This window comes from Pongo abelii, chromosome 15 (assembly GCF_028885655.2).
Source record: "Pongo abelii isolate AG06213 chromosome 15, NHGRI_mPonAbe1-v2.0_pri, whole genome shotgun sequence".
NCBI lineage: Eukaryota > Metazoa > Chordata > Mammalia > Primates > Hominidae > Pongo > Pongo abelii.
The window spans coordinates 110,962,329-110,987,845 of record NC_072000.2 but is presented as its reverse complement, the minus strand read 5'-3'; the positions used below and the strand labels follow the sequence as shown (position 1 = coordinate 110,987,845).

The 25,517-nt window shown below is 41.4% G+C and overlaps 1 pseudogene and 2 gene segments (V, D, J or C); all 3 read left to right on the top strand.

The window, feature by feature from the left end:
- Window positions 1–6,612: 6,612 nt before the first annotated feature.
- Window positions 6,613–7,600, top strand: LOC112131946 (probable non-functional immunoglobulin heavy variable 3-35). The segment is given in 2 exon segments: window positions 6,613–6,760; window positions 6,864–7,600. Coding segments are annotated over 2 exon segments (627 nt in total).
- Window positions 7,601–20,829: 13,229 nt separating this feature from the next.
- LOC129049884 (immunoglobulin heavy variable 7-4-1-like) lies at window positions 20,830–21,306 on the top strand (annotated as a pseudogene).
- Window positions 21,307–24,440: 3,134 nt separating this feature from the next.
- On the top strand, window positions 24,441–24,936 carry LOC100438323 (immunoglobulin heavy variable 4-59-like). The segment is given in 2 exon segments: window positions 24,441–24,515; window positions 24,599–24,936. Coding segments are annotated over 2 exon segments (384 nt in total).
- Window positions 24,937–25,517: the final 581 nt, after the last annotated feature.

The window sequence follows — 25,517 nt, the reverse complement described above, 5'->3', positions numbered from 1 at the left end:
AATTCTGTGCCTACCAGTGTCATCTCTACATATTTAAAAAAGATCATTTTAATGTAAGGAACTAACTATTCTCACCTGCACGAAATGCAGATTGATTCTCACAGAGATGAAAAGTCCTCAATCGTGGTCACTAGGATCAGACTCCTGAGGAATCTCAGGCGTTCCTGGTGAGTCTTCTCCAATCAGACCCAGGAAAGACACCTCAGTGAGATTCCATGACTAGAACAGGCTTTATGGATTTTTAAAAAATAGAGAGACTGAGCCAGGGTCAGTGTCATGTAGAACCTCACAGGTTTCACATCTGACCCTTCTCCTGACACTAAAGTGTGCAAATCAGCATCAACACTGATCTGGTGCTTCTTTTGCTCCCAATCTGTGTTCTTTCTTGAGTTGTCCGTTTTTCATTTGCTTTTCCTGCTGCCTGAAAAAAGATGTTGTCTCTGTGTGGTCTAAATTCCAGGGCTCAAGCCCTTTTCTTGGAGCTCAGGTGGGTCTCAGGTTGTGGCTCCTGCAGCCACGTTGGGGAGGCTGATGGGACTTTCTTCTCTCCCATTGCTCAGGGCCCTCCACTACATTGTGTGGAGACTCATCTCAGAATAGATGTGGCCAGTGGGAGCTGAAGGGGACAAGCTTGTTTGGTCAAAATGAGCTACAAATATGGAATTCACCCTGTGCTGTACAAACTGTCACAGAGTCACTTTCTTAAACAATCGTGTTAGAAAAAACTTGAGAAAGTTGTCAGAATCAAAATTGGGTCACTTGTGTTAAAACTCTGCTGAATGAAGCTGGGAAAGGCCGTGACGGAATGTTCTCATGCTCATATCCCTGATACCAAGAACTATCGTAAATAGACTCTTAAAACCACAATCTTGCACAAAGGTGCCCACAACCTTAAAAGAATTACTTCTCTGAGGAATCTTCCCAGCAACTCTCTGTTTAAGATTGGACTGATGCCACCCTTGTTATTGATTCTTCTATCCCGGAGAAATTGTCTCAAAACAGCTTATGTAACCCTCCTCATTTTTCTTTGAACCTTTATCTTTCTTTACCTGCCTGAGTGAACCCATGCATATTCCCATTGCAATGTCCATCTTCAAATAATTTCATTTTACTTTAGAGTCTCTTTTTATCTGTTATTCAGATTTGACAAGCTGCAGATGGACACATCACATTTCTGTAAGATTTAGTGGATGACAGTTTTCAGGCATGGCTGGGGAAGTACAATGTCCATAAGATTGACCCTCAATAAGTGCAGGCTGTAAGTCTCAGAGCTGAAGCTGCTGAATCACCATAGAATTTCATCTTCTCTAGTTCTGCTCTGATGGAATCAGGCCCACCTGTGTAATGAATGACACTCTACCTAACCTAGAGTCAACTGATGACAGGTTAAATATCTAGGCAGTAAATTTGCAACACCACCTAGATTAGTATTTGAATAACTACAAAGTATAGCTGAGCCAAGTATATCATAAAGCAGACTATTACTATTATACATGGAGAATCTTTAACATGACATCTACAATTCTTAATTTTTTTACATATAAAACTGATGGTTTTACAATCAGGCTGTTACGATTTTGCTAATGAGTTGTAGAAGTTACATGTATGTTTTAAATATTAACAGTTTTTTCAGATGCCTGGTTTGCAACTATATTCTCCCATTCTGTAGATTTGGAATTTTTTCCATGCTTTGCAAAATCTTTATATTTTGATGTAGTTCCAGTCCTTCAATTCTGCTTTTGTTGTCTGTGCTTTTAATCTTAAATTTAGGAAATCATTGCTAACCTTTTGGTGGGAGAGAATTTTACAGTTTCAGGCTATACATTTAACTGTTTAACCCATCTAGAGTTGATTTTTTGTGTTTATTCTAACCAAAAATTCTTAATTCTTTGCAAGTGAAAACCCAGTTTGTCTAACACCCTCTTTGGGAGAGAGTATGATTTAGCCGTTGCGTAGAAAATGTTATAAATCAGTTTGCCTTCATATTGGTTCTCAACTTGAAAATGAGTTTGCCATCAATACGTGGGTTTATTTCTGAGCTCTCTATATGTATTTATGCCAATACCATCCTGTTTTGATTATGTTTGTAATTAATTTTGAAGTCTGAGAGTAAAATGCCTCCAAGTTTATTCTTGCCATTTTGCAGATATTAGACAAAATATTTTAACATTTCACCATGAAGTATGATAACAGCTATGGCTTTTCATAATGAATTTTATTGTGTTTAGGTTATTTTCTTGTATTTCTATTTTGGGTAGAGTTTTTATGGTGAAACCTTGAAATTTTTTAATGTTATTTTCTGTCTGAGAAGTTAATGGGACTTTCTTCTTCATATTTAATTTGGCATACCAAATGTATTTATTTGAGGATTTTGAATCGTCTGTGCATCTCAAAAATAAATGTGAGTTGGTCATGGTGTATGATCCTTTTAAAGTCCTGTAGAACTTAGTTGACTATTATTTGGTGTGTGGAGGGGGCTCATTTATGTCTACTAGGAATATTGGTCTGTAGTTTACTTTTTTGTGACCTTGTCTATTACTGAAAATACGCTAATTTTGGCCTTATAGAAAGACTGGAAGGTTGGCATCTCACCAATTTTTGAAAAGGTTAGAGAATGGCTGGCATTACTTCTTTAAGTGTTGAGAGTCCTTTTTTCACTTAACATGTGACCTATCATGGAGAATATTTAGTCTTTGCTTCGGAAGCATACATATTACACTGCTCTTGTTTGGAAGGTTCTGTAGATGTCTATTAGGTCAATTTGTTCAATAGTGTTTTTCAAGTCCACTGGCTTCTTAAGAATTTTCTTAATGACGTTCTATCCACTATTGAAAGTGAGGTGCTAAAGTCTTCTCCTAATTTTTATTATTTTCTATTTATCTCTCCATGTCTCTTAAAGTTTGCTTAATGCAGTTATATTTCTTTTTGTACAAATATGTAAAAAATAAATGAAATAATAATTGCTAAGTAATTTTAATGGCAAAATCACATAATAAGAAATTATATTTTCCCAAATGCTGTCATTGACACTAAGCTCCTCCAGGATTCTCACATCTGCTCTGGACACGGCTCTCTCCTCTGGTGTCCCACCCCAGAGCTTGCTATAGAGGAGGAGACATGCAAATAGGGCCCTCACTGTCCTGATGAAAACCAGCCTTGCCTGCGTCTACGGGAGAAGAGCCCCAGTCCAGAAGTACCAGGAGTTTCCATTTGGTAGTCAGGTCTCTGAACACAGAGGACTCACTATGGAGTTTGGGCTGAGCTGGGTTTTCCTTGTTGCTAATGTAAAAGGTGACTCATGGAGAACTAGAGATATTGAGTGTGAGTGGACACGAGTAAGAGAAACAGTGGATATGTGTGGCAGATTCTGACCAGGGTATCTGTGTGTTTGCAGGTGTCCAGTGTGAGGTGCTTCTGGTGGAGTCTTTGGGAGGCTTGTTATATCCTGGGGGTCCCTGAGACTTTCTTTTGCAGCCTCTGGATTCACCTTTAGTACCTTTAGTAGGTACTGGATGAGCTGCCGTCCATCAAGCTCCTGGGAAAGGGCTGCAGTAGGTCTCATTTATGAGTTGTTGTGTAGGTAGCACAAACTATGCAGACTCTGTGAAGGGTCGATTCACCGTCTCCAGAGATGATGCCAAGAAATCACTGTATCTGCAAATGAACAGCGTGAGAGCCTAGGATAGGTCTGTGTATTACTGTAGTGGCATTCTGTGCATCCCTTGTTTAGGTACATGCAGAGATGCTGCTTTGGTGTGTTCAGGGGCTCCTGTTTTGGGGACACCAATTTTGGAGTTTGCAGTATCCTTGAGTCCAGTACGTTCATGGTGGCATTGGATCTGGGGTGTGCAGTGGCAATGAGTCCAGGATACATGCAGCTGATGCCGTGTCTCATGAGGACAACAACAACTACAAAACCATCCTATTAATAAATAGGCAAATGACTAGAATACACATTTTTCAAAAAATACAAATGACATATAGATATATACAATTTTAAATATGAGTAATAATTTTAAAAATTCAAATGCAATCTACAATAAATTATCACCCCATACCTGTTAGAACAGCTATTTTTAAAGAAGATGAAAGATAACCAGTATTGGGGCAGATGTGGAGTAAAGGGAGCCTATATATACTGTTACTGAAAATGTCAATTAGTACAGACATTATGGAGAATACTATGGAGGTTACTCAAAAAATAAAAATAGAACTACCATAGTTTCCAGCAAGCCCACTACTGGCTATGTATCCACAGGAAGTGCAATCAGTATGTCAAAGAGACATCTGCACCCCCACGTTCATTGCAGGAATATTTATGATAGTAATGATGTGGGAACATCCTAAATTACCATCAATGGATGAATTACTAAAGAAAATGCAGTATGTACCCAATGGAGTAATGTTCATCCTAAAATAAGAAGGGAATCCTGCATTTGCAACAGCAGGCATGACTCTAGAGGACCATATGTGAAGTGCCACAGGCAGGATCAGAAGACAAGTAATTCATGACTTCACTGTAGTTTGTTTAAATGGTAGACTCACAGAAGTAGAGTAGAGTGTTGGTTACCAGGGTCTGGAGGGGTGGACTGGAAAAGGCGAGATTTTGGTCAAAGGGTAAAATGTTCCAGTTAGAAGAAGTAAGTTACAGTGTTCTAATGCACAAGATGGAAAATATGGCTAATAATGCATTATATATTTCAAAATGGCTAAAAATGCAAATGTTAAAAATTTTCTCACTAAGAAATGATACAGGCTGGGCACGATGGCTCACACCTGTAATCCCAGCACTTTGGGAGGCTGAGATGGGCGGATCACAAGGTCTGGAGTTCAAGACCAGCCTGGCCAGATGGCAAAACCCCGTCTCCACTAAAAACACAAAAAATAGCCAGGTGTGGTGGCACGTGGCTGTAATCCCAGCTACTCAGGAGGCTGAGGCAGGAGAATTGCTTGAACCTGGGAGGCAGAGGTTGCAGTGAGCTGAGATCACGCCACTGCACTCCAGCCTGGGCAACAGTGAGACTCCAATTCAAAAAAAAAAAAAGAATGAAGTGATAGATGTGTGAGGTGATGGATATGTCAAATAGCTTGATTAACAATTCCATAATATATACATGTATCATAGTATGTGTGAGGTGACCTGTATGGAGGTGAGGTGAACTGGGGGCTGTGTAAGGTTACCTGGGGGTATGTGTGAGGTGAACACGGCACATATGAGGTGACCAGAGACACATGTGAGGCGACATGGGAGATATGTCGGGTAAGCCAGGGGGATGTGTGAGGTGACACAGAGCACGTGTGAGGTGACCTGGATGCATGTGATTTGGGGCACATGTGAGGTGACGTGGGGGATGTGTGTGGTGACCTAGGGCACCAGTGAGGTGACCTGGGGGATGTGTGAGCTGACCTTGGGTGAGTGTGAGGTGACCTGGGTGTGTGTGAGGTAACCCAGGATGGATGTGAGGTGACCTGGGTGTGTGTGAGGTGACCTGGGTGTGTGTGAGGTGACCTGGGCACATGTCAGGTGACATCGGGGATTGGTGGTGATGCGGGTGTGTGTGACGTGACCTAAGGAGGTATGAGGTGACCTGGGGCATCTGTGGGGACCTGGGGAATGTGTAAGGTGGGCACATGTGAAGTCACCTAAGGCATGTGTGAGGTGACCTGTGGAATGTGTATGGTGACCTGGGACCATTTGAGGTGACATGGGTAATGTGTGAGGTGACCTGGGGCATGTGTGTGGTGACCTGGGTGCATGTGAGGTGACCTGGGTGCATGTGAGGTGACCTGGTGCATGTGTTAGGTTACCTGGGGGATGTGTGACGTGAACAGGGGCAGGTGTGAAGTGCCTGAGGAATGTGTGAGGTGAACTGGTGCATGTGTGTGGTGACCTGGTGCATGTGTGTGGTGACCTGGGGGATTTACGAGGTGACTGAGGGATGTGTGACGTGACCTGGTGGATGTGCGAGGTGACCTGCGGGATGTGTGAGGTGACCTTGGGTGAGTGTGAGGTGACCTGACATATGTATGAGGTGACCAGGGTGTGTCTGAGGTGATGTGGGGTATGTGTGCGGTTACCTGGGAAATGTTTGAGGTGACTTGGTGGATGTGTAAGGTGACCTGCAGGATGTGTAAGGTGACACTGGGGATGTGTGAGGTGACTCAGGGCACATGTGAGGTGACCTTGGGGATGTGCGAGGTCACCTTGGGTGAGTGTGTGGTCATCTGAGATATTTCCCAACTTTGTAAGGACAGCCTGCAACAATATATGGCATTAGAAGCTTCACACTCTAGCACCATTAATGCGCACATCCTCAAGGAACTCTAAATGTTTCCAGGTTAGCTTAAATGCCCTGGAGCAACACCTGCCCCAGGTACACTCACATATGCATCCTGGGTCTCCCTGCCAAGCTGTATCTCCTCAAATTTACAGTTTATATTTGCTCTGTGACATCAACTCTGATATGTTGAAGTGTTTTTTTTTTCTTCATTTGTATTTGTTCAGGTTTGTTGTTTCACTCTCATTACTCTGGGCCCAGTCCTCTCCTCAGGTGTCCCACTTCAGAGCTTGCTATGAAATAGGAGATATGCAAATAGGGCCCCCCTTTCCTGATGAAAAGCAGCCCAGCCCTGACCCTGCAGCCCTGGGAGAGAAGTTCCAGCTCTGGGATTCTCAGGTGTTTCCAGTTTGTCATCAGCAACAAACAAATTACCATGGAATTTGGACTGAGCTGGGTTTTTCTTGCTGCTATTTTAAAAGGTGATTCATGGAGAACTAAGGATACTGAGTGTGAGTGGACATGAGTGAGAGAAACAGTGCATATGTATGGCAGTTTCTGACCAGGGTGTCTCTGTGTTTGCAGGTGTCCAGTGCGAGGTGCAGCTGGTGGAGTCTGGGGGAGGCTTGGTACAGCCTGGGAGATCCCTGAGACTCTCCTGTGCAGCCTCTGGATTCACCTTCAGTAACACTGACATGAACTGGGTCCGCCAGGCTCCAGGGAAGGGGCTGGAGTGGGTCTTGGGTATTAGTTGGAATGGTGGTAGGATGCACTATGCGGACTCCGTGAAGGGCCGATTCATCATCTCCAGAGACAATTCCAGGAACTTCCTGTATCTGCAAACGAATAGCCTGAGGGCCGAGGACACAGCTGTGTATTACTGTGTGAGAAACACTGTGAGAGGACAGAAGTGTGAGCCCAGACACAAACCTCCTGCAGGAACGTTGGGGGAAATCAGCTGCAGGGGGCGCTCAGGACCCACTCATCAGAGTCAACCCCAGAGCACGTGCCCATGGAGGCTGGGTTTGCTTCCTGTCAGGATTTGGGACTTCCTCTGCTTCTGACAGTTTCTCTAGGGAAACTCTTTAATAGATTTCTGTGCCCACCAATGTCATCTCTACATTTTTTTAATCATTGTAATATAAGGACTCATTCTCACATGCACAATATGTATATTGCCACTTACAGGAATGAAAGGTCCTCAACCATGGTCACCAGCATCAGAGTTGTGAGGAAGCTCAGGGGTGCCTGGTGAGTCTTCTCCAGTCAGACTCAGGACAGTAACCTCAATGGGATTCCCTTGTGAGAACTCACACACTTTCATGAGAACGGCACCAGGAGTCAGTTCTAAACCATTCATGAAAGACCCACTCCATGACCCAGTCACCTCCCACCAGGTCACCCCTTCACAGTTGAGGATTATAATACAACATGAGATTTGGGGCAGGACACAGATCCAAACCGTATCAGATACACATTGTGAAATACTCATGATGGTCAGGTAATTTGTATTTCTGTCACCTCACAGCGTTACCATTGTATTATTTTTTTAATTTACTGCATGAGTGAGTGATGAGAACACCTAAGATCTACCCTTTCAGCAACAATCATTTTTGCAATACAGTATTAACTATAGGAACATTGCTGTACGTTAGATCTCCAGAACTCATCCAACCTGCACAACTGAAACTCTGTACGATTTAATACACATCACCCAATTTCCCTCTCCTCCCAGGTCCTGAGACCCACTGTTCTACTCTCTGCTTTCAAGAGCTTGGATATTTTAGATCCCACACGTAAATGAGATCATGCAGCATTTGTCTTTCTGCATCTGGCTTATTCCACTTAGCATCATGTCCTCCAGGTCCATTCGTGTTGTTGCAAATGTCAGAATTTCTCTCTTTTCAAAGCCAAATAAAATACAGATGTATGTATACACATTTTCTTTATACATTCATCCATTTACAGTCATTATTTTACAAATCTACACTATTATTAATAATCTTGCAATGAACATGTCTTTGGCAAAGTAATTTTATTTCCTTTGCATATATAACAAGAAGTTGGATCACCAGATTATATGATAGCTTTATTTTCAACTTATCGAGTAACCAATCCTACCACAGCATATTCCCTTTCCCCCACATTCTTGCCAACATTTGTCATCTGTTACATTTCTGATAATAGCCATATTAACTGGTGTGAGTTGATATTGCATTGGGCTTTTCATTTGAATTCCTCTGATAATTAGGAATGTTGAGAACCTTTTCATTTTCTGTTTGCCATGCATGTGTCTTCTGAAAAAAATTATCCAGGTTTTTGCCCTTTTTTATCAGTTCATTTGTTATTTGCTATTGAGGTGTATGGGTTATTTATACATTTGGATAGAACTTCTTGTCAGATACATAATTGCACATAGTTTTTCCTGTGCTTTGTTATTAAATTCAAAGAAATCAGTTCTGAATTAATGGCAGGAATTTTTTTTCCTCCATGTCATTTATGAGTTTATGGCTTCAGGTATTATGTCCATTTTTAGTTGATTTTTTTTTTTTTTTTTTTTTTTTTTTTTGGAGACGGAGTCTTGCTCTGTAGCCCAGGCTGGAGTGCAGTGGCGCAATCTCGGCTCACTGCAAGCTCCGCCTCCAGGTTCACGCCATTCTCCTGCCTCAGCCTCCCAAGTAGCTGGGACTACAGGCGCCAGCCACTGCATGCAGCTAATTTTTTTTGTATGTTTAGTAGAGACAGAGTTTTACTGTGGTCTCAATCTCCTGACCTTGTGATCTGCCTGCCTCGGCCTCCCAAAGTGCTGGGATTACAGGCATGAGCCACCGCACCCGGCCTATTAGTTGATTTTTTATATGGAGTTAGAGAAGGCCTAATTTTATTTCTTTTGCATATGAATGCCAGTTTTACACCATTATTGAAAAGACTGTCCTTTCCCTACTGTGTGCTCTTGGCACACAAAATCAGGAGAGACATAATGACAAAAGAAAATATGAGATCAATAGTCCTGCTGAACATAGACCTGAAAGTCCTCAACAAAATACCATCAAATAGAATCCAGAAGCACTTTAAAATGTAATACATCATGGTCAAGTGGGGTTTACCCCTGGGATGCAAGGCTAATTCAATATCCATAGTAACTCTGATTCACAATGTAAACAGAGTAAAAGCAAGAAGCATATGATTATGTCAATAGATGCTCAGAAAGCTTCTGATAGGATCTAACATCCACTCGTGATAAAAACCCCCAACAGACTAGACATCAAAGAAACATACTTCAGAATAAGAGCCATCTACAACAAACCCACAGTTAACATCATACTAAATGAGCCAATTAAAACACTTGTCTTTATAAATGACCCAGTCTCAGGTGTTTCTTTACAGTGTGAGAATGGACTAAGACAGCATCCAAATAGGAAAGGAAGTCAATCCGTCCATCTTCACTGATGATATAATTCTATATCTAGAAAATCCTAAAAACTCTGCCAAAATAATTCTACAATAAACAACTTTAGTAAAGTGTCAGGATACAAAATCAATGGACAAAAATTACCAGCATTTCTATAAGCCAACCACATCCAAGCTGAGAGTATAATCAAGATCACAGTCCTATCCAACACAGTATCCACAAAGAAAATGAAATGCCCGGGAATACAGATAACAAGGTGAAAGATCCCTACAAGGAGAACTGTAAAACACAGCATAAATAAATCATAAATGATACAAATAAATGGGAAAACATTTCATGCTCATGGATTGGAAGAATCAATATTGTAAACATTGTCATAATGCCCAAAGGAATTCACAGATTCAATGCTATTTACATAAAACTATCATCATCATTCTTCACAGAATTAGAAAAAAATTATTCTAAAATTTATATGGAACCAAAAAAGACCCTGAATAGCCAAATAGTTCTTTTTCCTAAGGAAAAAGAACAATGCCAGAGGCATCATGATACTGACCTTAAACTACACCTAATATCTTGCTAACAAAAGCAGCTTGTACTGGTATGAGAGCAGACCTGCAGGAAAAAAAAAATAGATCAAAATAGAAGACAGAAATAAAGTTGCACACCTGCAACCCTTTGATCTTTGACAGAGCTGACAAAAACAAGCAATGGAAAAAAAAATACTCTGTATTCAGTAAATGGTGCTGGGATAACTGGATTCTGGCAGATATGCAGAATGCAAGAGTGAAGGAGCCTGTGCAGCTTCTACCTAGATTTCAGATGTGTAGAGAGCCCTGCGTGCCTAGGAAGAAGCCTGCTGCAGGAGTGGATCCACCACAGAAAGCCTCTGCTAGAGCAGTGCCAAAGATGGGGAGAGATGGAGGTGGAGCCCCCATTCAGAGTCCCCACTAGGGCGCTTCATAGTAAAGTTGTGGGAATGTGGCCACAACCCTCAAGACCCCAGAATGGCAGAGCTACGGGCAGCTTGCACTCTCAGCCTAGAAAAGCTTCCAGCACTTGACTCCCACTTGTGAAGGCAGCCCCGTGGTCTGTGCCTAGCAAAGCTATAGGGATTGGCGGCCTGAGGTTTTGGGGACCCAATCCTTGTTCCAGTGTGCCCTGGTTGAAGTACATAAAGTCAAGAGAGATTATTTTTTAGCGTTAGGATTTAATATCTGCAGTGCTGGGTTTTATATCTGTGTGGGGCCTGTTGGTTGTTCCTTTGGCCAATTTATCCCTTTGGGATTGGAATTATTTACCCAATGCCTGCATCATCATTGCACCTTGGAAGTAAACAACTTTCATTTTTTAAATTTGCAGGCTCACAGCTGGAGGGACATTGCCTTAAGACTCAGATGAGACTTTGGACATTTGAGTTGGAGGTTGATCAAGTTAAGCTTTTGGGAACTATTGAAAAAAGGTGATTATATTTTGCAATGTAAGAAGAATATGAGAACTTTGGGTCCGAGAGTGCAATGATATAATTTAGGGGTTTTCCCCTCCAAATGTCATGGTGAAATGTGACCCACAATGTTGGAGGTGGGGCCAACTGGGTGGTTTTGGGTCATGGGGAAAGATTTTTCAGGACTGGCTTGGCATCCACCCCATGGTAATTAGTGAATTCTTGCTGTATTAGCTACTGTGAGATCTGATTGTTCAAAAGAGTCTTGGAATCCTGCTACCCTCTCATGTAACCCCTCCTCACAATATGACACAGCCTCCTCCCCCTTTGCCTTCCACCATGACCGTAAGCTTCCTGAGGCCCTCACAAGAAGCAGATGCTGGTGCCATGCTTCTCACACAACCTGCAGATCTGTAAGCCAAATAAGCCTCTTGTCTTTGTAAATCACTTGGCCTCAGGTATTAATTTATGGCAGTGTAAAATAGACTAATACACTGCCCAAAGCAATATACAGAGTCCATGCAATTTCTATGGAATAACTAATTAATTACGTATTTTTAAAAATCCTAAAATTCATATAGAACCGAAAAACAGTCTGAATAGCAAAAGCAATCCTAACCAAAAAGAACAAAGCTGGAAGTACCACATTCCCTGACTTCAAATTACACAACACAAATATAATAAGAAAGGCAGCATGGTAGTGGTAGAAAAAAAATCAAGAGCCCAGACATATAGCCACATATCTGCAACCAACAGTTCTTTGACAAAACCGACAAAAATATACACTGGAGAAACAACCCTCTATTCAATAAGTAGTGCTGGGAGAATTAGATAGCCTTATGTAGAAGAATAAAATGAGACTTCTATATCATCATAGACACAAATTAACTGAATATAGATTCAGTGTTTAAATTTATAAACTCAAAATATAAAAATACTTGAAAAAAATCTAAAAAAAATCTTCTGGACGTTGGCCTAAGCAAATAAAATATGACTAAGACTTCAAAAGCAAATGCAATGAAAACAAAATTAGACAAACAGGATTAATTGAACCAAAGATCATCTACACATCAAAAGAAATAACCAATATGGTGAACAGACAACCTGTGAATGGTAAAAAAAAAAAATGTGCAGTCTATTCATCAAATATATAGAATCTACAAGTAACTCAAATAAGTCAACTAGAAATAACAACTTCATTAAAGAGTGAGCAAAAACAAGATATTTCTCAGAAGACACAGAAGTGTTCAACACAAATAAGAAAACATGCTCAGCATCACAAATCATCTGATAAATGTAAATTACGGACAACATGATATAGCATCTTCCACCAGTCAGAATGGCTATTAAAAATAAAACAGATGTTTGCAGAAAAGCATAGGAAAAATAATGCTTTTTATATGCTTGATGAGAATACAAATTGGTAAAACCTCTATGAAAAACAATACAGAAATTTCTCAAAGAACTAAAATTAGAATTACCATTTGACCCAGTAATCCCTCCTGGTGGGTATGTTTCTCCCAAAAGGAAACTTTTATATAAGAAAAAGTCGCCTGCATTCCTATTATTATTGCAACACTATTTTCAATAGAAAAGTAATCTCTCTAAGTGTCAATCAGTGGATGATTAGATAAAATATGATAGATGTAAATCATGGAATACTATGCAGCCATAAAAAATGAAATTGTGTCTTTCACAGCAACATGAATAGAGTTGAAGGACATTATCCTAAATAAAATAACTCAAAAAAATTCTCTCTTATAATTGGAAAGTAAACAATGGGTACACATGTACATAGAGAAAAACAATAGACACTGGGTACTGCAAAAGAAGGCAAGGTGAGAGGAAAGTGAGGGTTAAAAAATCAGCTATTGGCTCCAGTGTTCACTATGGGGTAACAGTTACATCAGAAGCACAAACCTCACCTTTATGAAATATGTTCATGTTACAGCTCTGCACATGTGCACCCTGATTCTATGAAAAACAGAAATAAAACATGAACAGAATTGTTAGACTGCTAGCTAGATTGACCAACAAACAAGAAAAATGCAAAAGTAGCACTTCTTTGTTTTGGAACCCTTTCTCATTTTCTGGTACTATAAGAAATTGTAGACTATCATCCTATATTCTTTTCCAAAGTGCTACCATTAGCCATTTTGCAAAGAAATTCTGGTTCCTTTTTTCTTCTTTCTTTTTTCTTTTCTTTTCTTTTCTTTCATTTTTTTTTTAGACAGAGTCTGCAATGTCCACCTCCCAAGTTCAAGCAATTCTCCTATCTCAGCCTCCCAAGTAGCTGGGATTACAGACATGAAACACCACACTGGGCTAATTTTTGTATTTTTAGTAGAGATGAGGTTTTGCCATGTTGGCCAGGCTGGTCTCGAACTCCTGACCTCAAATGATCTGCCCACCTCAGTCTCCTAAAGTGTTGGAATTATGGATGTGAGCCACTGCACCTGGCCGCTGGTTCCTTTTACAGAAGAATAGTATTAAAATTGTCCCTGTTTGCAGACAACATGATTGTATACCTAGAAAACCCAATTGTCTCAGCCCCAAATCTCCTTAAGCTGATAAGCAATTTCAGCAAAGTCTCAGGATACAAAATCAATGTACAAAAATCACAAGCATTCTTATACACCAATAACAGACAAATAGCCAAATCATGAGTGAACTCCCATTCACAATTGCTTCAAAGAGAATAAAATACTTAGGAATCCAACTTACAAGGGATGTGAAGGACCTCTTCAAGGAGAACTATAAACCACTGCTCAATGAAATAAAAGAGGATATAAACAAATGAAAGAACATTCCATGCTCATGGGTAGGAAGAATCAATATCGTGAAAATGGCCATACTGCCCAAGGTAATTTATAGATTCAATGCTATCCCCATCAAGCTACCATTGACTTTCTTCGCAGAATTGGAAAAAACTACTTTTAAGTTCATATGGAACCAAAAAAAAAAAGCCCGCATCGCCAAGTCAATCCTAAGCCAAAAGAACAAAGCTGGAGGCATCACACTACATGACTTCAAACTATATTACAAGGCTACAGTAACCAAAACAGCATGGTACTGGTACCAAAACAGAGATATAGATCAATGGAACGGAACAGAGCCCTCAGAAATAATGCCGCATATCTACAACTATCTGATCTTTGACAAACCTGAGAACAACAAGCAATGGGGAAAGGATTCCCTATTTAATAAATGGTGCTGAGAAAACTGGCTAGCCATATGGAGAAAGCTCAAACTGGATCCCTTCCTTACACCTTATACAAAAATTAATTCAACATGGATTAAAAACTTAAACATTAGACCTAAAACCATAAAAACCCTAGAAGAAAACCTAGGCATTACCATTCAGGACATAGGCATGGGCAAGGACTTCATGTCTAAAACACCAAAAGCAATGGCAACAAAAGCCAAAATTGACAAATGGGATCTAATTAAACTAAAGAGCTTCTGCACAGCAAAACAAACTACCATCAGAGTGAACAGGCAACCTACAAAATGAGAGAAAATTTTCGCAACCTACTCATCTGACAAAGGGCTAATATCCAGAACCTACAATGAACTCAAACAAATTTACAAGAAAAAACAACCCCATCAAAAAGTGGGTGAAGATACGAACAGACACTTCTCAAAAGAAGACATTTATGCAGCCAAAAGACACATGAAAAAATGCTCATCATCACTGGCCATCAGAGAAATGCAAATCAAAACCACAATGAGATACCATTTCACACCAGTTAGAATGGCAATCATTAAAAAGTTAGGAAACAACAAGTGCTGGAGAGGATGTGGAGAAATAGGAACACTTTTACACTGTTGGTGGGACTGTAAACTAGTTCAACCATTGTGGAAGTCAGTGTGGCGATTCCTCAGGGATCTAGAACTAGAAATACCATTTGACCCAGCCATCGCATTACTGGGTATATACCCGAAGGATTATAAATCATGCTGCTATAAAGACACATGCACATGTATGTTTATTGTGGCACTATTCACAATAGCAAAGACTTGGAACCAACCCAAATGTCCAACAATGTTAGACTGGATTAAGAAAATGTGGCACATATACACCATGGAATACTATGCAGCCATAAAAAATGATGAGTTCATGTCCTTTGTAGAGACATGGATGAAATTGGAAATCATCATTCTCAGTAAACTATCGCAAGGACAAAAAACCAAACACTGCATGTTCTCACTCATCGATGGGAAGTGAACAATGAGAACACATGGACACAGGAAGGGGAACATCACACTCTGGGGACTGTTGTGGGGTGGGGGGAGGGGGGAGGGATAGCGTTAGGAGATATACCTAATGCTAAATGGCGTGCAGCACACCAGCATGGCACATGTATACATATGTAACTAACCTGCACATTGTGCACATGTACCCTAAAACTTAAAGTATAATAAAAAAAAGATAAGTAAAATTTATTAAAAAAAACTCATATCTTGATTCTTGATGTATTTTTTGTTAATGTGCAATAATTTCTTGTAGAACATCTCAGGTAATAAATACAGGAAGTGTGTGTTGTGTATTAACCCATATATATACCCACATCTAAACGATTTTTGTGTCCCTATATTATGCTAAACTTGCAAATCCACTGACATACCCTAAGTTAATACCACATGAATGATTTTCACCTTCCTTCTAGGCCTTTCCCTAACCTAGCACTCCAACCGTGGGGAACCCCCTCCCTCCACACACCATCCATTTCGTTTGTAGTCCATTTCCAGGATTCCTGTAGAGTGGAACCCGATTGTGTAAGTTGTGCTCTTTTGTGGAACATCGTCAAGTGGAGTCCAGTGCTGACGTGCAGTTTCCTTTTTCTTTAATCTTATGGACTACACTATTTCTGAACCTACTTAGTACCTCTTTTGATGTCATACATTTGTATAATGGCATAAGATATTTTCTATATAGTCTGCATTCCATCCTGGAATTCCTAATCACCTATTTTTTTTAAATTTCTTGTGAATTAAGATTGCATTAGTCAGTGTCCCCTAGAGGGACAGAACAAGTAGGATACACATACACACACACACACACACACACGGAGTTGATTAAGGAGTATTAACTCACACTATCACAAGGTCCACAATAAGCCATTTGCAAGCTGAGGAGCAAGCAAGCCAGTCCAAGTCCCAAAGCTGAAGAACTTGGAATCCGATGTTTGAGATGAGGAAGCATCCAGCAGGGGAGAAAGATGTAGGCTGGAAGGCAAAGCCAGTCTAATCTTTTCATGTTCTTCTGTTTACTTTTTATTCTGGCCACACTTGCAGCTGATTAGATTGTGCTACCCAGATTAAGGGTGTGTCTGCCTTTTTCAGCCCACTGGCTCAAAGGTTAATCTCCTTTGGCAACACAGACACACCCGGGATCAATGCTCTGCATCCTTCAATGAGATCAAGTTGGCACTCAGTATTTAGCATTACAAATCCACCCTTTGTCAACTTGAACCCATACACATCTCCTGAGATTATACATAATCTTCAAATAAAGACAGGAATAAAGTCATAATTATGCCTAATAGTACAATTATTCTTCGTACAACTGGAAACACACCAATCCCCAATCCAAGTGGTACTACATATGGTCCACTCCCTCAAGGACAGAGCCAGGATCATCTGATGACTTGGTGTCTAGATGACTTAAGCACTTTTAATTTTACCTCCAATGTTAGACTCCACTTTATCAATGCAGACGTAGCAGAATATTTTAAGACATTGATATGCTGAAAAATTCAGCAGTACATAAAAGTTGTCTTCCCACCACAGCCAGTGGTTACTACTGGATAAGGACCTGCCATCCTCTAGGGAGAAGCTATAATGGATGGTGTGCACTGTTAGTGGTTATGGAAATCGATCCATGGTGGCACATGGCAGCATCTTTCTTTGATTACATTAAATTATATTCTATTTTGCATATATACCACATTGTCTTTATTCATTTGTCTGTCTACTGACAGATTGTTTCCATATCTTTGCTGTTATTAATAGTGTTTCAATAAACATAGGATGCAGATATCTTTACAAGGTGGTAACTTCATCTCCTTTGGGTATACTCCCAGAAACAGGATTCCTGGTCATACAATATTTCTGGCTTTAATTCATTTAGGAGGCTTCATACTGCTTTCCTTAATTGTGAAAATGTAGAATGGTGTAGTCATTATGAAAAACAGTTTCAGTTTTGAGGTCTGATCCGTAAACAAATAATGTTGGCTTATGGCTCTCAATGAGAGTTTCTACTAAATATGATGGAAGGTCAGGAAGGTTTCTCACCTTAAAGCAGGGATGGATTATGCCTCTTATTTCCTAAAAGCAAAAGATTGGAAGCATGCATGATGAAGGTGGTTGGCAGGTTTCAGGATGATCTCATAAGAGGAGAATCTGTTGGATAAAACTGTTGGGTTTTCAGTCATAGACACACCTACACTCAATATGAAATGATGAAATCAAGTGAGGATCTAGAATGTGTTCGCTTGAAGCAACAGCATATTCTCAAAGGCACCTATTGCTTCATCACAAGGGTGATGAACTTTTGAAACCAGTAAAGTGTGAGAGCACAGTAAGTGATAAAGTTATCACATTTACATGAAGTTTGTTTAATGTGCCAAGGGCTTGCACAGATTAATCATAAACACAATGTATTTTAGCATACATAGATGTCTAGAGAATAATCTTCTTAGAGAAACTTCTTCAGGTTACAGAAATCTGTGTAAGCTGTAGATCTAATGGAGAAGTGTGTCTTTATGAATACTGGTCTGTTTTTGAAGTGTGGAAAGATGATCTCTTTTGGAGTAGGCTTGCGATTGTGTTGATTTCTTAATTGCTTCTTCAGTTGTAACAAAAGAACCAAAAAAATGACTAACCGGAGTTTCATGGCTGTGTTGATAAAAATTTTCATAAGCTTTCTGTCAATTATTTGAGACCAGATTTCCTGATTTTTTTCTCTAATAGATACATGTCCACAAGATCTCAGGAAACCACCTCTCAGGTGCTTTAGTTTAAAAGACTAGCTTCCTAGAAAAAGAAGCTTCTGTCTAACCATGACGAGTTCGTTTCATCTGCAAACCATCAAGTTTGAGACCTCATTGTCAAGAATCATAAAAATTTTAACTCCAATGTACTGAAAATCATAAATCTCGAATTTAATATTGATAGGTATTGACAAAATTGTTCATTCTTGGATGCGTCCTATGTTGCTGGCTCAACGTATCAGTTAACTGAGAATCCTCACTTAGCTCCCTCTGTTTGTAGCACTGAGTCGATTGTCAATCTTCAGAGTCATCCATGAAGAAGAGTCCTGAGGTTCATCGGATTCTTGTAGACACTCAGGAGAACAAAAGAAAGAAACAGAATTGAGGGCTGCCAGCCATTTCCACATCACTAGGAATAATTACCTTCTAAGTATAAAGGTCTACATAATTCAGAACACCCTGCATGACAGGCTGATGCAAAAAATCCAACTCCACAGAGGCTCCACAGCAACCCTTACAGTTCTTTCAGGGAAGAAATAATCTCCAAGTTAAGTGAGTCAGTAAAGCGGCTCTGAGCTACAGTAAAAATTGGATTGGGCCGATTTGTCTGAGTTCAATATAATTATTATACTCAGCTGCTGCCCCAATATAGACTGAGGATGGATAATTTAAGCGAGCCTGGCTGTGTGGTTTGTTATATATCTGAACTAAATAAACATGAAGGGCATGTCTGGACTAGCGTGAGGGTGAGAGATCCTGGGAGCCCCAGCCCCACATACTCTTATCTCCCTTCCTCCAGGAACCTCTAGGTTCTCAGGGTGAGAATCCACATAGATCCATTCATGGCTCTATTACCAGGAGACCAAAATCTCTGATAAATACACCCAGACCTTGTTCATACAGACAAACAGGCGAAGGACATTTTTAGATCCTTATCTATGTGGGGAAAGGCAATCTATCCCCATTACAAGCCTTACCAGCAACCTTCCTTTGTCATGAAAATGGGTAAAATTAGCCAATAGGAGTACATTTAAGAAAATTTTCCTGTGATGTTCCAGCCAGAAAAGAGCAAAAATCAGCTTCACACCTGGAGACTTCTTGCATCGGTCACAGCCCAGAGAAAGAAGATCACCACAGCATTAAAATGCAACTGTAAGAACATGTAATGCTTCTGTGTTCCACACATTACGTCTCACCAGTTTAGTCAATATGGATTAAATATGAGAGTGTGGCAATTCGCAAGCTCTATCTGAGGAGGAAAATAGGATAAAAAATGTTATGAAAAATAGAGCAATTTGAAGCCTCTGACTTCAGCAACTTCACCACTAATGAAATGATTTACCCCTCATTGGCCTCAAATTTAGTTTTCATGGGGCATCTGCAGGGTTCCAAAGTGAGACCAGGTGAATTCAATGTGCATGCACTTCCCAAGTATCCACTTGTATTCTGTTTTCTTCTGTTTGCACAAAGTAGACACATATTCAGTCTTAGTACCAGTGTAGGGAGAGCTTTCCATGAGATGGATACCAGAAAAAAATGGCAAACATGGGATCTGTTAATATAAAAATTAGCCACAATGTATATATATATGTATGTGTGTGTGTCTGTGTACATGCGCGTGCACATGTGTGAGTTGAATAGCAGAGTTGGACTGGGCTTCTATCCACATGCATCTGCACCTGAAGGTTTTCTCAGGTGCAATAATCAACTGTAGGACCCTAAAGGAAATAAGAGTCTCCCCCAAGCCTCTGAAGAGTTTTTGGATTCACCGTGTGTCCAATGATTCAGTGCCTCTTGAGCTCCAGGAAAGGGCTCCCTGGTGATGCATGATATCTTTTCTTGGAGTCTCTCTGCAGAGTTCACTGGGTTTCCTAAATGCAATTCACTATTTCAAAAGATGGTGTGAGGAGCACGTGGTGTCCCTAAAGGAGAATTCTGAGCCAGGGCACAACCACTTTATACTGAGCTGGATACACTGGTAGGAATATACTCTCAGCTTAGATAAGATAGAAACCTCCCTGTATGGTGGGGGCTGGGCTGCAGGGGGCGCTCCGGATACACCCAGCACAGGCTCCCGCCCCAGAGCAGGTGCACAGGAGGCTGGGAAGAGGTTCCTCCCAGGGCCTGGGACTTCCTTTAAAAATATCTAAAATAAGTATTTCACAAAGTGCTGAAGTTTGTATAAATATCTATTCAATTGTGAGCATTTATCAAACTGGATGTTGTAATGAGAACCACTTTTACAATGGGGATTTCAAACTGCTGGAGTTCAGGAAGAGATCCTTTCTTATAAATAAGTGCAATGTTTGGATAAACACACTCATTCCCTAAATAACGCATTCACATATTATGGTCTAGAAATGATGCAAGTTGACCCTGAGACAGTCAAATGTGGTTTCAAAGTGAGGTGCTGTCCTCGAGGAGCTTGTTCTTCAGTGGGGGAAGCTCTGTCAACACAGAGTTCAGGGATGTGTAGGGGACGCATGGCCTCTAACAAGTTTGTGGCTTGAACCCTCAGCTTCTACAATTGTGTCATCCATGTGTCTGTTTCTCATACTGGGTCAGGAATTGGGCTATTAAATAGCATCCTTCATGAATATGCAAATAACTGAGGTGAATATAGTATCTCTGTTCCCTGAGAGCCTCACCCGACAACCACACCCCTCCTCTGGAGAAGCCCCTGGATCACAGCTCCTCACCATGGACTGGACCTGGAGGATCCTCTTCTTGATGGCAGCAGCAACAGGTAAGGGGCTCCCCAGTCTCAGGGATGAGGAAGAAACCAGGCCAGTCATGTGAGACTTCACCCACTCCTGTGTCCACTCCACAGGTGCCCACTCCCTGCAGCTGGTGCAGTCTGGGCCTGAGGTGAAGAAGCCTGGGGCCTCAGTGAAGGTCTCCTATAAGTCTTCTGGTTACACCTTCACCACTTATGGTATGAATTGGTTATGACAGACCCCTGGACAGGGCCTTGAGTGGATGGGATGGATCATCACCTAAACTGGGAACCCGACATATACCCACGGCTTCACAGGATGGTTTGTCTTCTCCATGGACACCTCTGTCAGCACGGCGTATCTTCAGATCAGCAGCCTAAAGGCTGAGGACACGGCTGAGTATTACTGTGCGAAGTACACAGTGTGGAAACCCACATCCCGAGAGTTTCAGAAAGCCTGAGGAAGGAGGCAGCTGTGCTGAGCTGAGGCAGTGGTACAGCAGTTTTCTTAACTTCCATAGTATCTCATTTTGCATTGAGTTCCGCTTTAATATTAGCCAAGAATATGGGATAGACGGGTGCTCCTAAGAGATCCTTAACTTGCCCATTTTGATGGGTTTTCCAGAAGACGTGAGAAGCCACTTTGTTAGCAAAGCATCCCAAAGCCATGCCCTGCTCCAGAACCATGTGTACCCATTTCCTGGTCTTTGGTTAACTGACAAGCTCTCATCACCGCACCTGGGCTAATTTCACATCAGGTAGAAATATGTGCTGTAAAGCAAGGCTAATGTTGTAATAGCAATTCCTGCTTAATAACCTTCAGCATCGTTGTTGTGTGCTCCATCAACCAATTACGTTAGTTCAAGGTTCTCACTGGGAGTTTCTAATAAACATAAGGGATGTATAGAAGTTCCCCTAATTAAAATAAAACAATTGTGAAGACAACCTCAGTGTTCAATCATATTTCCACCCTTCACCACAAAGGAACTTTCATCTCTCCTGGAAGTTGGATTCATTTTCAAATTAGTTATTTTTTTATTTTAATATCTCAAGATTATTGTATGTGATATTTTAGCAGAAAGTGAGTTATGGGAACTTGAACTAACCAACTGAAAATACATTCACAACTAATTAAACAAGATGCCAGAATGTGATTGGCTCCAGGCGTTTTAAATTCAACAGGTTATGTAACCAGGCTTCAAATGTACACATCTTCCTGTTACCTTCACGGCAGTCAACTCCCGTTATTTAAGAAATGGTGAGTGCATTCCCAAGGGTCTTGCACTGTTATAAAAATAGACTTGGTGAGGTGAGGAGTTGATTGTTTAAATTCCCCTCTGAAGAAGCAGCATCAACCCAACAAACCACTCTCTTCCCTCTGTGACTAGAGCTCTGTCACAGGCCACATGGACCTAAATCCTTGATGGAGATAACAGGACTACATAAATTGGACTGATCGTTTTTATGCTATAAAATTAATAGGTGAGTCTGCACTGCAGCCTGGGCAACAGAACAAGCCTTGTCTATAAAATACAAAAGAAAGATAAATTAGTAGATACTGACTTTGATACTTCAGATAATAATATTTTCGTAAACCGAATTTAATTGTACCCACATTGTTACCTACATCTTCACTGAAAACTTCCTAGTTATGTTGAGTTCCATCAACACTGCACGTGTTCAAATCTGGACATCCAAGAGAGTTTCTCCATGAGGGCAGTGAAACTGGTATGTATTCAGCATCTCTTAACTCAGGAGGACTCCATACACCCTGGAACACTCTGCTTTTCTGAATGGCTCACAATGACTCCGGCTCACTCTCCATCCTCCTCAAACATCTGGCCCCTGTTTGCCCTAAGTTCACTCTCTGCTCTTAGTCTATGTTCTGAAGTCTTCGCAGAGGTGAAAATGAGCTGTCAGACGGATCTTCCTTCTCACCACAACGTGGAATTTACTGTTTCATTTAGTGACCACTCTTTCCATAATGGTTGATTTCTTTTGGCCTGTTCATTACTGTTGATTTTCAAGGGAATCTCAGTTGAATCTTTACTCTTTTGCATTTTGTCTCCATGACAATGTTGGGAAGTTTTTCCTCTAGCATCATAACATGATCTAGTGACCTGAGACATTTGCAGCAAACAATACCTACAAATTCAGAAGCTCTTTGGTTTTCTTTCCATGAAAAGTAATTCTTGCTCTTCTGTGTATGAGCACATCCTAGCATCCCTGTACACACCCATGTAGATGTCTGCAAGCCTATGAAATATTCCTTGTAAATAAAAAAATGTATCTCAATTTCCCTCAATGTTCATAATTCTCCTGAGGGTGAGGAAGGTATTTCTGGATCTGTTCAAACACATGGCCCAGAGACCACCTGGTAGGTAGTTAGAGAGCTCACCTCGCTCTGGATATTGAGTCTGTCTCTTTCCCTCTGTTGTCTCACAGAAGGTCAGCCCACTTGTTCAGCTCCTAAGAAGGGAGCCCAGGTTTATCCGGATTATACAACACAACCAGCTTCTGATGACTCTCCTGTTACAACATCCATGGAGATATTTTATGTATTATATAATACACCAAACTAATGTGAAATGCCCAAGTTTCAATACTGCACACCCTAGGGTATGTTCATGCAATTCAGCGGAGGAGAAAGTCTTTCAGAGACAGATGGATCTGAATTGGTAAATATGTGGGTACGAATTCTGGGCTTGAGTGTCATTGTCCAGCCATGTTTCACAGGTGTGACCTGTCAGGGAAGAACCAGAGTTCCTTGTTCTCTCAGAGGATAGAGCTCACAGAGGTCCTCTCTGGTTCCCAGGAAAGGTAATTTCACTAATCTTGGTGATGAGACTATCCTCCAGTGCTGATGTACTATAGAGTTTTCATCTGAAGCTGTCACTGGTATCCCCAATGTACATCTTTTCACACAGAAGTGTTTAGAGGTCAGGCCACATCTTCAGGATCCCACATTGAGAAGGATGGAGATATATTCCACTACCTTCTCCTGAGGTCTCAGACAGAATCCCAAATTTCAAAAGGTCTCAGAAGGGCAGCTCTCAGGTGCTATTTAAAAATAACCCGCTTCCTGGGACAGGTAGCATCCTTCTAACCAAGATGGATGTTCTGAACTACAGTACACATTGCATGGATCCAGGTTTGTCTCAGTTCACTGTGATTATTACACTCAGCAGCTGTTTCAATGTGTCTGAAGGGGTAAATGACAATTTAGGTGACCTGGGTGTATGGTTGGTGTTATATGAATCTTTAAAGGTAGAACAGTATTGACTGTATTCCAAAATCTGTCCTTGATCCATGATCACACTCATTTCTCAGACCAGCTCCTTCAGCACATTTCCTACCTGGAAGAAGAGGACTCTGGGGTTGGTGAGGGGAGGCCACAGGAAGAGAACTGAGTTCTCAGAGGGCACAGCCAGCATCCTCCTCCCAGGGTGAGCCCGAAAGACTGGCACCTCCCTCATCCCTTTTCACCTCTCCATACAAAGGCACCACCCACATGCAAATCCTCACTTAGGCACCTACAGGAAGTGACTACACATTTCCTTAAATTCAGCGTCCAGCTCACATGGGAAATGCTTTCTGAGAGTCCTGGACCTCCTGCACAAGAACATGAAACACCTGTGGTTCTTCCTTCTCCTGGTGGCAGCTCCCAGATGTGAGTGTCTCAGGAATGCAGATATGAAGATATGAGATGCTGCCTCTGATCCCAGGGCTCACTGTGGGTCTCTCTGTTCACAGGGGTCCTGTCCCAGGTGCAGCTACAGCAGTGGGGTGCAGGACTGGTGAAGCCTTCGGAGACCCTGTCCCTCACCTGCGCTGTCTATGGTGGGTCCTTCAGTGATTATGGCTGGAACTGGATCCGCCAGCCCCCAGGGAAGGGGCTGGAGTGGATTGGGTACATCGTTAGTAGTGGGAGAACCAACTACAACCCGTCCCTCAAGAGTCGAGTCACCATGTCAGTAGACACGTCCAAGAACCAGTTCTCCCTGAAGCTGAGCTCTGTGACCGCCGCGGACACGGCCGTGTATTACTGTGCGAGAGGCACAGTGAGGCGAGCTGAGTGGGAGCCCAGATAAAAACCTCCCTGCAGATAGGCAGAGGGACCGGGTGCAGGTGCTGCTCAGGGTGTGTGCTACACGCCCACAGATCCCGAGGCCGGGTTAGGAGCAGGTGCAGGGAGGGCGGGGCTTCCTCATCAGCTCAGTGGTCTCCCTCCTCGCCAGCACCTCAGATGTCCCCAGGGTTCCTCTTTATTATCTGTGGTTCTACTTCCTCACATCCTTGTGGCAGGCAAGAAAGGAGGAAGACAATTTTTCTGTTTACTGTTGAGGTTTCACCAATTACTAGGAACTTTCCTACAAGTTCCTGCATGACTCATTTTACCATATATGGATTCTCACCATCTCTTGATTTGTGTCATCAATCGAATTGTGCCCTATTTGAAATTCATTTACTGAAACCTTAAATCCAATGGATCCATACTGTAATTTTAATTATGTAATTAAGGTTAAATGTGGTCAAAGTGTGAGACCCTAATGCAATACACTGTTGTCTTTATAAGAAGAGGAAGAGACACCAGAGACCTCTCACTTTTCACTTGCACACAGAGAAGAGGCCATGTGGAGATGTAGTGCACTAGAAGGTGGCCCTGTGCAAG